Here is a 13,873-nt window from a genome sequence, read left to right on the forward strand (position 1 = left end):
CAAAATCAAAAATATTTGCATGTAAAGTCCGGCAAAGTACACAATGTATGTGTCATCTGTTCCTGATGAGTTGTTATTTTTTATGATACAACATATGTCCATTAATTTGTCAACAGCAATGTTGGACTTAAAATTACTTGTGCTTTTTCGTTTTGCTCAGTCTTACTTTTGCTGTGTTTTGTTTTTTTGAACTATCGTTTGTCTGATTTTCATTTTTTATTTTAGCCATGCCGTTGTCAATTTATTTTCGACTTTTGGGATTGAATGTCGCTCTCGTGCTTTTGCCTATCTTGAAATTGTAAATTAAACAATTATAGATAAGCTTCAAATACAGAGCAATTAGATTAATTTAAATGTACATCTCATACCAATCACGTTTACATAGAAGTCTTGATTAACAAACAAAGGTAAGTTTGTTCGGCTTGTGGTGAGTTAATTTTTACTCCAAAGTGTTGATCCGTGTACAAACACCGTTAAAAATGTCTCTAATCAGTTGCATAGGATTCCCCGCAGTTCACTTTGATTTTGTTCTTGTTTGGAATATGTTCTAGTCAACAATTTCAGACGAAAAACTGTATGACTTTTTATTTTGTGTTACAAGTTGTGCCCATGAAAAGGACGTTGCTGGTATTATTAAAACAAATAGTATCCACAAGATATACATATTTATGTTGTAAATTAGTTTTAATTAGTTTTTCGAAGGGGATATTTCAACGGAACCAAAGTGATTGGAATTGTGAAGAGAAATATCTCAAGATGTTTAACAGGCAAACGAGTATCCGAGTACTGAAACTGTACTCGAGTACTAGAGTACTCGTTGCCATCCCTATCGAGAAGCTTAATATATCATTAACAATTCAACGTAATTAAAACGTTTAGCTGATTTTAAAGAGTTATCTCCCTGTAGTGTTAGGTACCACCTTAAAAACACCGTAGACATCAAATGTGGGTTCGTGGCCTAGTAGTTAAGACCGATGGCTACAGTGCTGAAGGTCCCGGGTTCGATCCTGACTCGGGGCGCTGGAAATTCAGTACAATTAGTAGGGTGATGTTTACCCTCCCACACACATCTCTGAGACCTAGACCGGAGATAAAACTAGAATGGGTACTTTGGGGGCCTTGGTTGGTCAAAGTGGTCCCCGACTTTGACCTGGAGGTCAATCTAAGGTAGCAATACACAGTTAGGAAAAAAACTTAAAATTGACACTCAAAATTTTTAAACACCCTCTTTCCCCTCCTGTCTAACAAAGAAGGCTTTATATGTGTGTTATGCATGTATATACTTATAGAAAGAGAATCTTCCATAGATTTGATTTCTAATGGTCATAAGGGTGAAATATAATCCCTCTTGGGTGTAACCATGGCAACAATCTGCATTTCTTAGATACAAAATATAGCAAAAAAGGGGGTGAACATGTCACAAAAGTCTCCAAAATTTGGTCTAAAGGAAAATTTCAATCAATTACAGTAATACCTTTCCTGAATCCATAAGTTTATATCTATCAAGTGGTCCCAAAAAAATCATATGCTTATCTGCTCGTTTTTCCATAAAATTGAATTGAAAAGATCGAGCGCAAAATCTTTGTTGATAAACACTACAATAATGAATGGACCTATGAACGGTACGGATAGGAAAATACGGACTGTCAATCATATAAATGGCCTATAAAACATGTTAAAAACAATCTTAATGTTCATATAAACCCACTAAGAAGGCTATATTATTCTTCAATTATCTAAAAATCAATTTTATTGTACAAAAACTTTCATATTTAAAAAATTCACAGGGGCCATAATGCGAAACTAAACTTCTAACTGTGTATTGCTACCTATAGATATCTCATCGGTTTGTCTGTTCCTGCCGAGAAGCCCGGTGGTTTTCTCCGAGTTCTTCGGCTTCCTCTACCACAATAACAGACTGCCCTGTGTCTCCTAACACCCCCCTGTGTTGGGTTGGGGATTGTCCTGGTGGTGGGTTGTATATACATACATTGTACTAAATTAAATATGATCCGGAACATTACCAAACAAGTATAATTCTCATATGGTCCAACCCGGTACGCGTATGTCGGACTATAATAGTATTCGCATATAGCTATGAACATATGTATGATTCATGTACTCAGTATTATGGTCCGGAAAATATTTTTTTTTATCTTTAATATCCCCTGCGAAGACCGAATCCCTGGCCCGAATACCCATCTAATTATACTCGAGTGTCTTTCAACAGTAAACATATATTCTTGCGTCTGTCCCAAGTCCAGAGCCTCTGGCCAGTAGCGGATCCAGAAGTTTTCATAAGTGGGGGCCCACTGACTGCCTAAGAGGGTGCCCGCTCCAGTCATGCTTCGACTCAAAAACCAGTTGTTGGCATGACACGGGTTATGTTCTTCTCATATATGTTATGATGGTATGATATTAAACCCCTAACGGGAAGGATTGTGCCTGATGTTCATATGATGAAATCATAATCTTTCAGTCAGTTTAATTGAAGTCTGGAGCTGGCATGTCAGTTAACTGCTAGTAGCCTGTTGTTATTTATGTATTATTGTCATTTTTTTTGTTGTTTTTTTTTTGGTTACATCTTCTGACATCAGACTCGGACTTCTCTTCAACTGAATTTTAATGTGCGTATTGTTATGCATTTACTTTTCTACATTGGCTAGAGGTATAGGGGGATGGTTGAGATCTCACAAACCTGTTTAACCCCGCCGCATTTTTGCGCCTGTCCCAAGTCAGGAGCCTCTGGCCTTTGTTAGTCTTGTATTATTTTAATTTTAGTTTCTTGTGTACAATTTGGAAATTAGTATGGCGTTCATTATCACTGAACTAGAACAAAAATGCAAAATATGGATAAAAATCACCATTCATTGGAAATAACTTCTACATGGAGTCAGTTGACAATCTGTCTGTCTGTCTGTCTGTCTGGAAGCATATTTTTAAAGCCAAAAAAAATCAATAGAATCTACATTTGAGTCAACACCAAATTAAAAAGTGTTGGGTATGTGTAGATAAACCATAGGAGGGGCTAAATTTCACAAGAAAGCTTTGTACAAGACTAATAAAGGCAAGCAGAGGTGGATTTAAAGAGTTTTTCAGGGGGAAATCTGTTCTCCCGCCCCGCCAATAAATAAATCCAGGTCCGTTCGCCCCCTACATGTTCGCGCCCAATTTTAATTGGTTTTGTGTTTAATAACTTTGTAATCAAGTTTTGGCAAGTAGTATTCTTATAAGTATAATTGTTTTCATGGTCTCAAAATAAAGTAAGACAGCATTTTTTTTTGTGTTGAATAAATCTTAATCATGTTTTGGATAGTGTATTGTTAAAAAAAATTATATTCCTTTCTAAATAAAGTGGGATTCTGTCAACGTTTTATTTTGTGTTGAATAACTGTTTATCATGTTTTGGTTAGTGTATTGCTATAACTTTTGTTTCATTGACTTGTTTCAAAATGAAGTGAGATTCTGACTACATATTTTTTTTTTTTTTTGTGTGTTGATTAAATTTTATAATGTATAGTAATATATAATAGTGTATTGTTTCATTATTTCAGATCAAAGGGACCAAGCTGTTAAAAACAATTATCTTTTGTGTTTTTCATTTAAAATCTTCAATCTTTTACTCATACCAAGCTATAAATACATTCAGTATTTACACGAAAGCAATTAAAAACAACAATCATGATTTTCCAATTATTCAACTCGAATTTGAATTAAAATTGGGCGCGAACCTGTAGAGTGCGAACGGACCTTGGGTGCGAACGTGCGAGGTGCGAACGTTTAGGGTGCGAAAGTATATTGGGCGCGAACAGACCTGATACCCCAATAAATCGGCGGCACTCTCTCAAACCGTTGTATTAAACCCAGCATCGATATCGATAACTTATTCACATGTCATACAGATTCAGTCTGTTACAGACTGTTGTAACTTTGTAAACAAAGATTGAGTCGGTACTTACTTCTGTCTTATAACCAGTAGAAAGTGGACCAACACGGACACATTATATTTTCTTATAATAAAGGCAATTGTTTGTAAAACGAAAAGACTATCAAGTTTTCCCTGATTAATTATATATCTTTGTTTTTACAATGTTTTAGTTTTACTTCACATAATCAATAAAGTTATAAAAATAGATTTATGAGTATCTTAACAACATCGTGTTGGTACACTTCGATCTTTTTGGTAATAAGAAGGAGCGGAGACCCTGTGTCATCAGATGATTCATACGCACTGCGTTGGTATTAATTTCCGATTATTCAAAACTTCGTAAATCTGGATAAAGACCAGTATCTATCCAATGGATGTCAAGATGATTCTGATTAATACTTTCTTAATGGTTGTTAAGTGGAAAGGGTAAGAAAGGCTGACATTATTTAGGAGAACTATTTTGTCTAGAAAAGTCCAGAACCATGTCAATACGGATCTATTTGTTTATTACGTTAAAAGCGAAAGCTTGAATAAATATGAAAAATATAACTAAGGGAAAGCTCAAAATACAACTGTGGTAACAATAAACATATGAACAGGTCAAAATGTTTTATTCTGTAAATAAAGTATGTAAACTGGTTCCCGGTTGATTACTATACAATAATGATAATACAAGCAGATTCCAGTTTGTATGTAAAATAGTAAATACGAAACCAAGTGCGGTAGACAGAGAAATGTAATGGAAAGTAAATACGAACCAAGCGCGGTAGGCAAAGAAATGTAATGGAAGTTCAGGTCAATAGTATCGGAAACATGCCGCTGAAAGCGTCATTTTCCAAAAAATCCAATTGAGACATTTACTTTTATTAACAAGTAAAATGCATCTACTGTACATGTACATGAAGCTGTAGCCTTTTGCTAATGATGTTCATTTCCAGCATGATTTTCTGTTCTGCTAATCCACCAATCGTCTATGGAACTTTGCTGTATTATGCATACCAGTGGATTGAGAAAAGTGCAGCAGATTTTACAACAATGCTGACTGTCACCATGCTCAAACCAGTGAATTTGCATTTCATTGATACACAAAACTTGAAGTCTCAATCTGTTGAAAAATTAAAATCATCATTATAAACAACTTAAATAAAATTTACAAAAAATACTGTAGAAGATTCTATTTATACATATATGTACAACAACAACACTTTAAGAATGCTCCAGTTATTTATTGGGATCAACATGTTTTTAATGGCTAGACAACACTCATTAGCATGATTAGGATGAAACAAATAATAAAATCCTGATGATGTACAAAATCCGGTTGAGAAAAATTAAAACCTCACAATCTTTCTATAAATAGCAATCAAAAGAGAAAATGAATGTAAGTTAATATATACTGATATATGGAAGTAAACTATAAAAAAATAAATAAATATATTTATCATATGTTTAGTAGTAAATACAGTAGTTTTGCATATTTGATAAATAGCCTGCTGATAAATCAATATCGCGCAACTTTGATGTGCACCCTATATCGCATACCCTTTATCTCAACCCTACTTTTTTTTTTTGCTCAAGAAAAATTTTCCTCAAAAAGGTCAATTTTTTGAATGACGACATTGTTTGGTATGTGACGTCACGAATGTCAAGTTTTCATATTGTATGCGACATCACAAACGTCAAGTTTTCATATTTTTTGGCACACTAAACATGCTAAATGCAACTATAAAAATACAAAACACACAAATAAATACAATAATAAACACCAGGTGCTCCGCAGGGCGCAGCTTTATACGACCGCAGAGGTCGAACCCTGAACAGTTGGGGCAAGTATGGACAAAACATTCAAGCGTGATACAGCTCTGAATTTGGATTGTGATCAAATTTTTGACATTACATGGGTTTTTTTACACAAAACAAATGTCAAGATTTTACAAATCAATTAAAGATTTCTTCTTCAAACTTATTTAAATCTAAAATTAAATATTTGACACAGCATAGGTTTCTGACACAGAATGAATGTGGTCTAATGAACTTAAAAGTTTTTTTTTGCCTTTGAGCAATTCACTATGCTGTTGAATATTAATCCTCTCAAAAAAATGTTTGAAGAAATTTTCTTTTTATTTATGAAATCTGAAATGAGAAAAATTTAAACCCCCCCCCCCCTTTTTTTCACATCCCCGTTTCCCTTTTTCCAAAACTGATATCAATTCAAATTTCTAATGGAGTTTGCAACAATAACTACTCTTTTAAATACATCATAAAATATTAAAATGTAAAATAAAGTGCTTGTTATCACTGAATGGTAAAGATTGGTTGGTAGTAAAAGTGAATATACATTGTTTATTGTATAAAACAATAAAAAAAACTTCATCAGCAACATTTTATATTGGCAAATTTCCAATGAAGTTATTTACATAAAGTTATTGGCAAATAAAAATAGAAAATGACATCATAGTCATGTCTGGCAAATTTCCAACATACATTATCTAAAAACATTTTAGATAAGATAAGGAAAAAAAGCTTCATCAGCAACATTTTATATTGGCAAATTTCCAATGAAGTTATTTACATAAAGTTATTGGCAAATAAAAATAGAAAATGACATCAGTCATGTCTGGCAAATTTCCAACATATATTATCAACTACTATTCTATACAAAGAAAGATAACTCCAATTGAAAATTAATTGCTATTGCACAATATTGTGCAATTAGATATTTCTTGCTATTGTGCAATACTGTGCAATTGAAAATTTCTTGCTATTGCACAATACTTGATATGGAATCCTGATTTGGACCAACTTGAAAACTGGGCCCATAAACAAAAATCAAAGTACATATTTAGATAAAGCATATCAAATAAGCCCAAGAATTTAATTTTTGTTAAAATCAAACTTAGTTTAATTTTGGACCCTTTGGACCTTAATGTAAACCAATTTGAAAACTGGACCAAAAATTAAGAGTATACATACACAGTCAATGACAGTCAGATTTGGCATATCAAAGAACCCATTTATTCAATTTTTGATGAAATCAAACAAAGTTTAATTTTGGACCCCCATTTGGACCAACTTGAAAACTAGGCCAATAATTAAAAATCTAAGTACATTTTTAAATTCAGCATATCAAAGAACCCCAAGGATTCAATTTTTGTTAAAATCAAACTAGTTTAATTTTGGACCCTTTGGACCTTAATGTAGACCAATTTGAAAAAGGGACCAAAAATTAAGAATCTACATACATAGTTAGATTCGGCATATCAAAGAACCCCAATTATTCAATTTTTGATGAAATCACACAAAGTTCAATTTGGACCCTTTGGGCCCCTTATTCCTAAACTGTTAGGACCAAAACTCCCAAAATCAAACCCAACCTTCCTTTTATGGTCATAAACCTTGTGTTTAAATTTCATAGATTTCTATTTACTTATACTAAAGTTATGGTGCAAAAACCAAAAATAATGCTTATTTGGGCCCCTAATTCATAAACTGTTGTGACCTCAACTCCAAAAATCAATCCCAACCTTCCTTTTGTGGTCATAAACCTTGTGCTAAAATTTCATTGATTTCTATTTACTTATACTAAAGTTATTGTGCGAAAACCAAGAATAATGCTTATTTGGGCCCTTTTTTGGCCCTTAATTCCTAAACTGTTGGAACCAAAACCCCCAAAATCAATCCCAACCTTCCTTTTGTGGTCATAAACCTTGTGTCAAAATTTCATAGATTTCTATTCACTTAAACTAAAGTTATAGTGCGAAAACCAAGAAAATGCTTATTTGGGCCCTTTTTGGCCCCTAATTCCTAAAATGTTGGGACCAAAACTCCCAAAATCAATCCCAACCTTCCTTTTGTGGTCATAAACCTTGTGTTAAAATTTGATTGATTTCTATTCACTTTTACTACAGTTAGAGTGCGAAAACTAAAAGTATTCGGACGAAGACGACGACGACGCCAACGTGATAGCAATATACGACAAAATTTTTTTCAAATTTTGCGGTCGTATAAAAATATTATTAAAACAACAGCACGCAAAATGTAAGGTACCCATGGTGCTTCGGATAAGTAATTGAGCAGTTCTTTTAAGGCCTTTGAAACAAGACAAAAGTAGAACTGAAAGTAACCCAGTGCTATGGATCAGAAAACAGTTCATATAATATAATACTCGTCTGTTGAAATATATGATAAAGCGTATTTACTACTAAACATATAAAATAAATTATTATCAGTTGTTTTCTGTCATGTCTGTGTAAACTTTGTGTGTTCAATCAGGAACCAATTAAGGTTCATTATAAGGAATTGAAAAATATGGCTGTGTTTACACCTCAAAAGTTACTATGAGTACAGACAAACTGCAACGTCTAGGAAAAATTTAAGGCATGGCAGGAACTAGATATATACTAGTATATAAGTTAAATATAGTATACGTTTCAGAAAATTAAAAACTTACTTGGATTTTTATGTGCAGTTGTTTTCCAGTCTGTAGAAGATAGCAAAATAAACAAACATCTAAGTTTCATTTGATACAGTCAACTCATTTACAAAGTTTAAATCACTTGGGGGCCAGGTGAGCTAAAAAAACCATAAATAAAAACAAAAATTGTCTTCATATCAAATTGTTTTCACGGAAAGTGTCTTGCAAGAAGCAAGTTCTCTTCACTCTCTGATGTCGTCCCTGCATGTTTTTCGTGATCCATGTTTCTATCTTACTTTTAGTTTTCAGAGTGGATGGTCTATTGTTTGTACTTCTGTGTCCCGGGGTTTGTCTTTTGTTCATTTATTGTCCTTCTTTATGACTATAGCTATAGTTTGGGTGTTGATTTTTGTCGAGCCTTCGACTTTAGTTGAAAAAGCGAGACTAAGCGATCCTACATTCCGTCGTCGTCATCAGCGTCCACAAATATTCACTCTGTGGTTAAAGTTTTTGAAATTTTAATAACTTTCTTAAACTATACTGAATTTCTACCAAACTTGGACAGAAGCTTGTTTATGATCATAAGAAAGTATCCAGAAGAATATTTTGTAAAAATAAAATTCCATTTTTTCCGTATTTTACTTATAAATGGACTTTGTTTTTCTGCGAGGAAACATTACATTCACTCTGTGGTTAAAGTTTTAAAAATTTTAATAACTTTCATAAACTATCCTTGATTTGTACCAAACTTGGACAGAAGCTTGTTTATGATCATAAGATAGTATCAAGAAGAATATTTTGTAAAAATAAATTTCCACTTTTCCGTATTTTACTTATAAATGGACTTAGTTTTTCTGTGAGGAAACATTACATTCACTCTGTGGTTAAAGTTTTTAAAATTTTAATAACTTTCATAAACTATCCTTGATTTGTACCAAACTTGGACAGAAGCTGGTTTATGATCATAAGATAGTATCAAGAAGAATATTTTGTAAAATAAATTTCCACTTTTCCGTATTTTACTTATAAATGGACTTAATTTTTTAGCCAGAAACAAAACATTCACTCTGTGGTTTAAGTTTTTAAAATTTTTATAATGTTCTTAAACTATCCTGGATTTCTACCAAACTTAGACAGAAGCACAACATTTATTAGATTCATAAACTATCCTGGATTTTTTACCAAACTTGGAAGCTTCTTTCCATCAAAAGACAGTATCGAGAGGGAAATTTTTTATTGATGTTTTCCTCATTTTGTTGAGTCTGCGATTAACAGCAAAAGTAGGCGAGACACTGGGTTCCGCGGAACCCTTACGAATTTTTATTTTTACGTGTGGTTTTGCAATGTTGCATGTCCACCGATGTCCAGACATTGTGCTAGAAAATATTTGAAGAAATACGATGCTACTGGACACAGAAAAAAATGGTCATTTCTGCATGGCGTTGGCCGCGTCAGTTCATACCCCAAATTGATGTCATGATTGCGGCCAAGTGTGGATAAATTTGGGCTAGTGGTTTCAGAGAAGATTTTGTAAAATTTTACAGACTACGACGGATTATAAACCACGACGGACGCCAAGTGATGAGAAAAGCTCACTTGGCCATTTGGGCCATTTAAGCTAAAAATGGCTACAGAAGGGGTCATAAACCTTACTGATTTAAGGAAAATGATGAATGCCTTCTGTGTGTTGTATAAAATGTGAGTTTATATATTACATGTAGTGATGCTGGGGGTGTGTATTTTGAGGTGTTAAAAGCTCCACGTGGACATTAGTCATTAAAAAATTATCATATCGGATACACATACATGTATAAATCATTGTCATATGAAAATATATGAACAGCCGACTGATCTTTGAAATGTTATAGTTTATTCCCTGCATCTAAAAAATATAGCTCAGACGATCGTCTAGTCTTCTTTTAAATTGTCTTCAGTTAAAATTCGCAGATAAATTACTTCCATGTTGTCAATCGCCGATCCAATCATGACACTTATTTGATTGCATCCAAAGGGAAATAACTGGAAATGGTATTACAATGTTCTAAAAGATAGCTAGCGGAACCGATCTTAAATTGCGACAAGTTTTAGCTTTCTAAAAAACTATAGACTTCTTCGCTCTACACTAATTTAAGGTTATATGTGTGCATGTGGTTGTTAAATTAGTATTGGAAATGTGGTATTTTTAGATATTGATTGATATTAAATGGCTGTACTTTAAGAGTGTGCGTTTTACACCCATGCTTTTGCAATGGCCACTCAAAAGATATATAATCTTCTACATTTTAAAAAATACTTACATTGTATTTTCTGAATTTCATCTTCAAGTTGAGATCTTGCATTGGTCAACAGTAAACATTTGGAGCAGTACTTCTGATGTTGATGGTCACATTTTTCTTGAAGCAGAACATTTCCTGGATTGCTCAATGCATATTTGATACAATGGGTTTGGCATGAATTAGAACATTTCCTGGATTGCTCAATGCATATTTGATACAATGGGTTTGGCATGAATTAGACATAGTTACATGGAACTTGTACTCTGTTTTTAAATATAACTTGAAATTTGCCAAGGCTGTTTTGAGGGATGAAAGTACTGTGTTATTTGATCCCAACCTTTAGAGTTTCTGTCATTCTGATAAGATTTTCAATTGCAAAAGTGCCATCAGTAGTAATATTATCAAGTCCACATTAATTAGACCGTTTTGCTGCTGAACAAGTAGTCAAAATTTTGAAAAGAGTACTGTCTGACAGAGGAGTAAAATCAGCTTCTGTGCATACTGTCTTGTACATATGTATCAGTGCAGAATGACAAGTTCTTCGTACAACTTGGGGTATATTTATGACATCTCCATTATCAAAATGCAAGTCCTTATTTCCAAAGGAACAAATTTGTATAAAATTAGGATCCAGAAAAAATGCCATTGCATGCTTCAGTTTTTCCTTATCCATCTTATCTCTGTAGTTTGGGGTCTTTTCAGTTTGTATTGTCCCAACACCAAAGCGTGTTGCATGGCTTCTACTCTGATCAACTTTCCATTTTGACATTCCAGGTTTTAATTCTAGCAGCTGTGATTTACTGTTTAATGATGTGGTTGATATTATTGAAAGTAATTGCATTTTTAATGCATTACTGTCAGCTTCATCATATAATCTCAGTATCAAATTCAATAATTCATCTTTGCTCTCATTTTGCTTGTCAACAGCATTATTATTACAGATGTCTTCCACGAGTAGATCAAGAAGTTTTGATGACTGTCCAGGTGCAATATGGTCAAGCACTGTACAAACTGCTTCTGAGGCTTTTCTTCTTACATACCTGCGATTGAAATTAAAAAGGAGTTAGTATTACAAAATAAATGGGAATGGGTCTATGAGACACAGATGATGCCCCTGCTTGCATATTGTATGCATAACTCAGGAACAGCTAAAAAAAAATTGTAATCTATATTTTGTGGTACTAAGCATTGTGTATTCATAACATTTGGTTGAGGCAAATTTTAGTTAACTCAGAGAACAGGTAAAAAAAACCTGTTTTTCCATTTGTAAAGGGGCATAACTCTAGATTAATATAAGTGACATGACCAAAATTCAATCTTGATCTGTATTTTGTGGTAATAAGCATTTTGTATAAGTTTCATAGCATGTGCGATTTGGTTGAGACAAAATAAAGTTCAAGAATGGATACGAGAATTTAGCAATTTTTGAATTTGTAAAGGGGCATAACTCTAGAACAGTTAAAGTGACACCACCAAAATTCAAACTTGATCTTGCATTGATAAGCATCGTGTATAAGTGTCATACCATTTAGTTGAGGCATTCAAAAGTTTTAGAACGGAAATCAACTTAGACAAGGGTGTAACCTAATGCCCTTCTTTTTGAGTTATTGTCGAAAATTGGAAAACTACCCACAATTTCATGAATAAAATCCCACAACTCCATGAACTCAGCAACCTTAAATTTAAAATTAATAAAAATGAAAAGGGAGACAACATTAATAAATTTAAACAATTAACCAAAGTTTCATGAAAACTGCTCAAACATTTTTGAGTTATTGTACTAAAAGTGGAAAATCCCACGTTTTGTAATGAATAATAACAAGGCAATGTAAAATAGAAAGTTAATAAAAATGGAAAAGGGAGCTGACGTCAATAGATATAAACGATTTACCAAAGTGTTATGCAAATTGGTTTAAGTAATTTTGACATGTTGATGACAGATGGACAACAGTATACCATATTATTGCATAGCAATATAATATTTCTCACAAAAAGTAACCAAAAGTTAGCGTGCAATAAATTCTAATATTGCACTAGTGCAATAAACGTCAAAATTCATGACATCATCAACGACAAAATCTTAGTTTAAACCAATTTTTACTTCCAAATATCATATTGCTATACAATAAAAGGGTTATTGCATGAATATTGGTGAATATTGTCCCTCGCAAGCTCGTGTAATATAAAATTCTACTCGGGGCAATATTCCCCAATATTCATGCAATAACCCTATAATACTTCACGTAAACAGGCATATACAAATAAAAAGAACTGTCCTTGGACAGATGAAAAAATTATAGATCTTCTTTGCCCTGTTCAAGTAAAAATAATTCAGGACTGTGTGTATAGTTATTTTCCATTAAAAAAACTGTTGTTATATTTGTTTATTTAATCCTTGGCTATTGCTCTGTATGAAATTTAAATATAATATATGCAGTCAATGATGATATGATTTATATGCCATGAATTGTTTCTATAATGACCTCTCTGTTGTTTAAGAACTCTTAAAAAATACCTCTTAGTACTATCTTGTACACATTCCAATGGCTGTTGAAGTATGTATTTGATAGGACTCATGTTTCCACTACTTAAGATTTTGAAGTGGCTCATTCAAAACATGTATTCCGCTGTTGAGATGCTTTTGACCATCTGAAGTTAGGCTCCAACTAGATTCTTGTGACAATGATGGTTCAGACTGAAAAACAAATGTTTACAATTTTGCTTTCTATCAAATTTTGACAACTGTTAACCATTTCAAATACTAAGAAATAAAACATTTTAATGGACATAATAGTTGTTGGTACATATGAAGGGACAGGTTTTAAAATATTCAAATCAAGTTGAACTCCATGAAATATTTATGTGCCTGCTGTAGGCCAGGAACATTTATATTTTTTTTAGTGTTCCTCATTGTTTAATTATGAAACCAAAACTTTTTTTAAAGCTTTTATGATGAACAATTTTTTAATCGAATCTCTTATCAGATTTCATCAAATTTTTTAAGAGCATTATCAGACTTAAGAATTATTTTTTAATTTTGTGGCAATAGGGCCTAGCTGGCAATGATTGATCACATTTTCTTTGAACCTCAGTGGTCATTAAGTCCACTCACATTTAAACCAGCCTTGCAGTAGTTTATTAAATAATAATTTGTATAAAACCTTCAATGCGGCTTCATTGGTCGTGTGGTCCAATTATTAATAAAAAAAAAATTTAAGGGTCCCTGGAAACCAGTGTCTCGACTACTTTTGCTGT

General features: G+C 33.0%; 2 protein-coding genes across 2 annotated transcripts in view; both read right to left on the reverse strand.

The window, feature by feature from the left end:
- Window positions 1-13,873, reverse strand: part of LOC139503853 (homeobox protein Mohawk-like) — a 360,650-nt gene that overhangs the window by 120,046 nt on the left and 226,731 nt on the right. The gene's annotated exons all lie outside the window — the stretch shown is intronic.
- LOC139503288 (uncharacterized) lies at window positions 11,031-13,287 on the reverse strand. Its single transcript, XM_071293048.1, has 2 exons — window positions 13,134-13,287; window positions 11,031-11,658 (listed from the first exon to the last, which is right to left on the reverse strand). The coding sequence occupies exons 1-2, from the start codon at window positions 13,226-13,228 to the stop codon at window positions 11,031-11,033; spliced, it is 723 nt and encodes a 240-aa protein (XP_071149149.1). The 5' UTR covers window positions 13,229-13,287.

This window comes from Mytilus edulis, chromosome 14 (genome assembly GCF_963676685.1).
Source record: "Mytilus edulis chromosome 14, xbMytEdul2.2, whole genome shotgun sequence".
NCBI classification, from domain to species: domain Eukaryota; kingdom Metazoa; phylum Mollusca; class Bivalvia; order Mytilida; family Mytilidae; genus Mytilus; species Mytilus edulis.

Bases quoted from the DNA above. Each gene is read 5' to 3' on its own strand.
- LOC139503288 (XM_071293048.1), bottom strand. From the start codon at position 13,228: ATGAGCCACTTCAAAATCTTAAGTAGTGGAAACATGAGTCCTATCAAA. The intron at 11,659-13,133 runs GTATTTTTTAAG...TTTCAATCGCAG, and splicing joins GTACAAGATAGTACTAAGAG to GTATGTAAGAAGAAAAGCCT.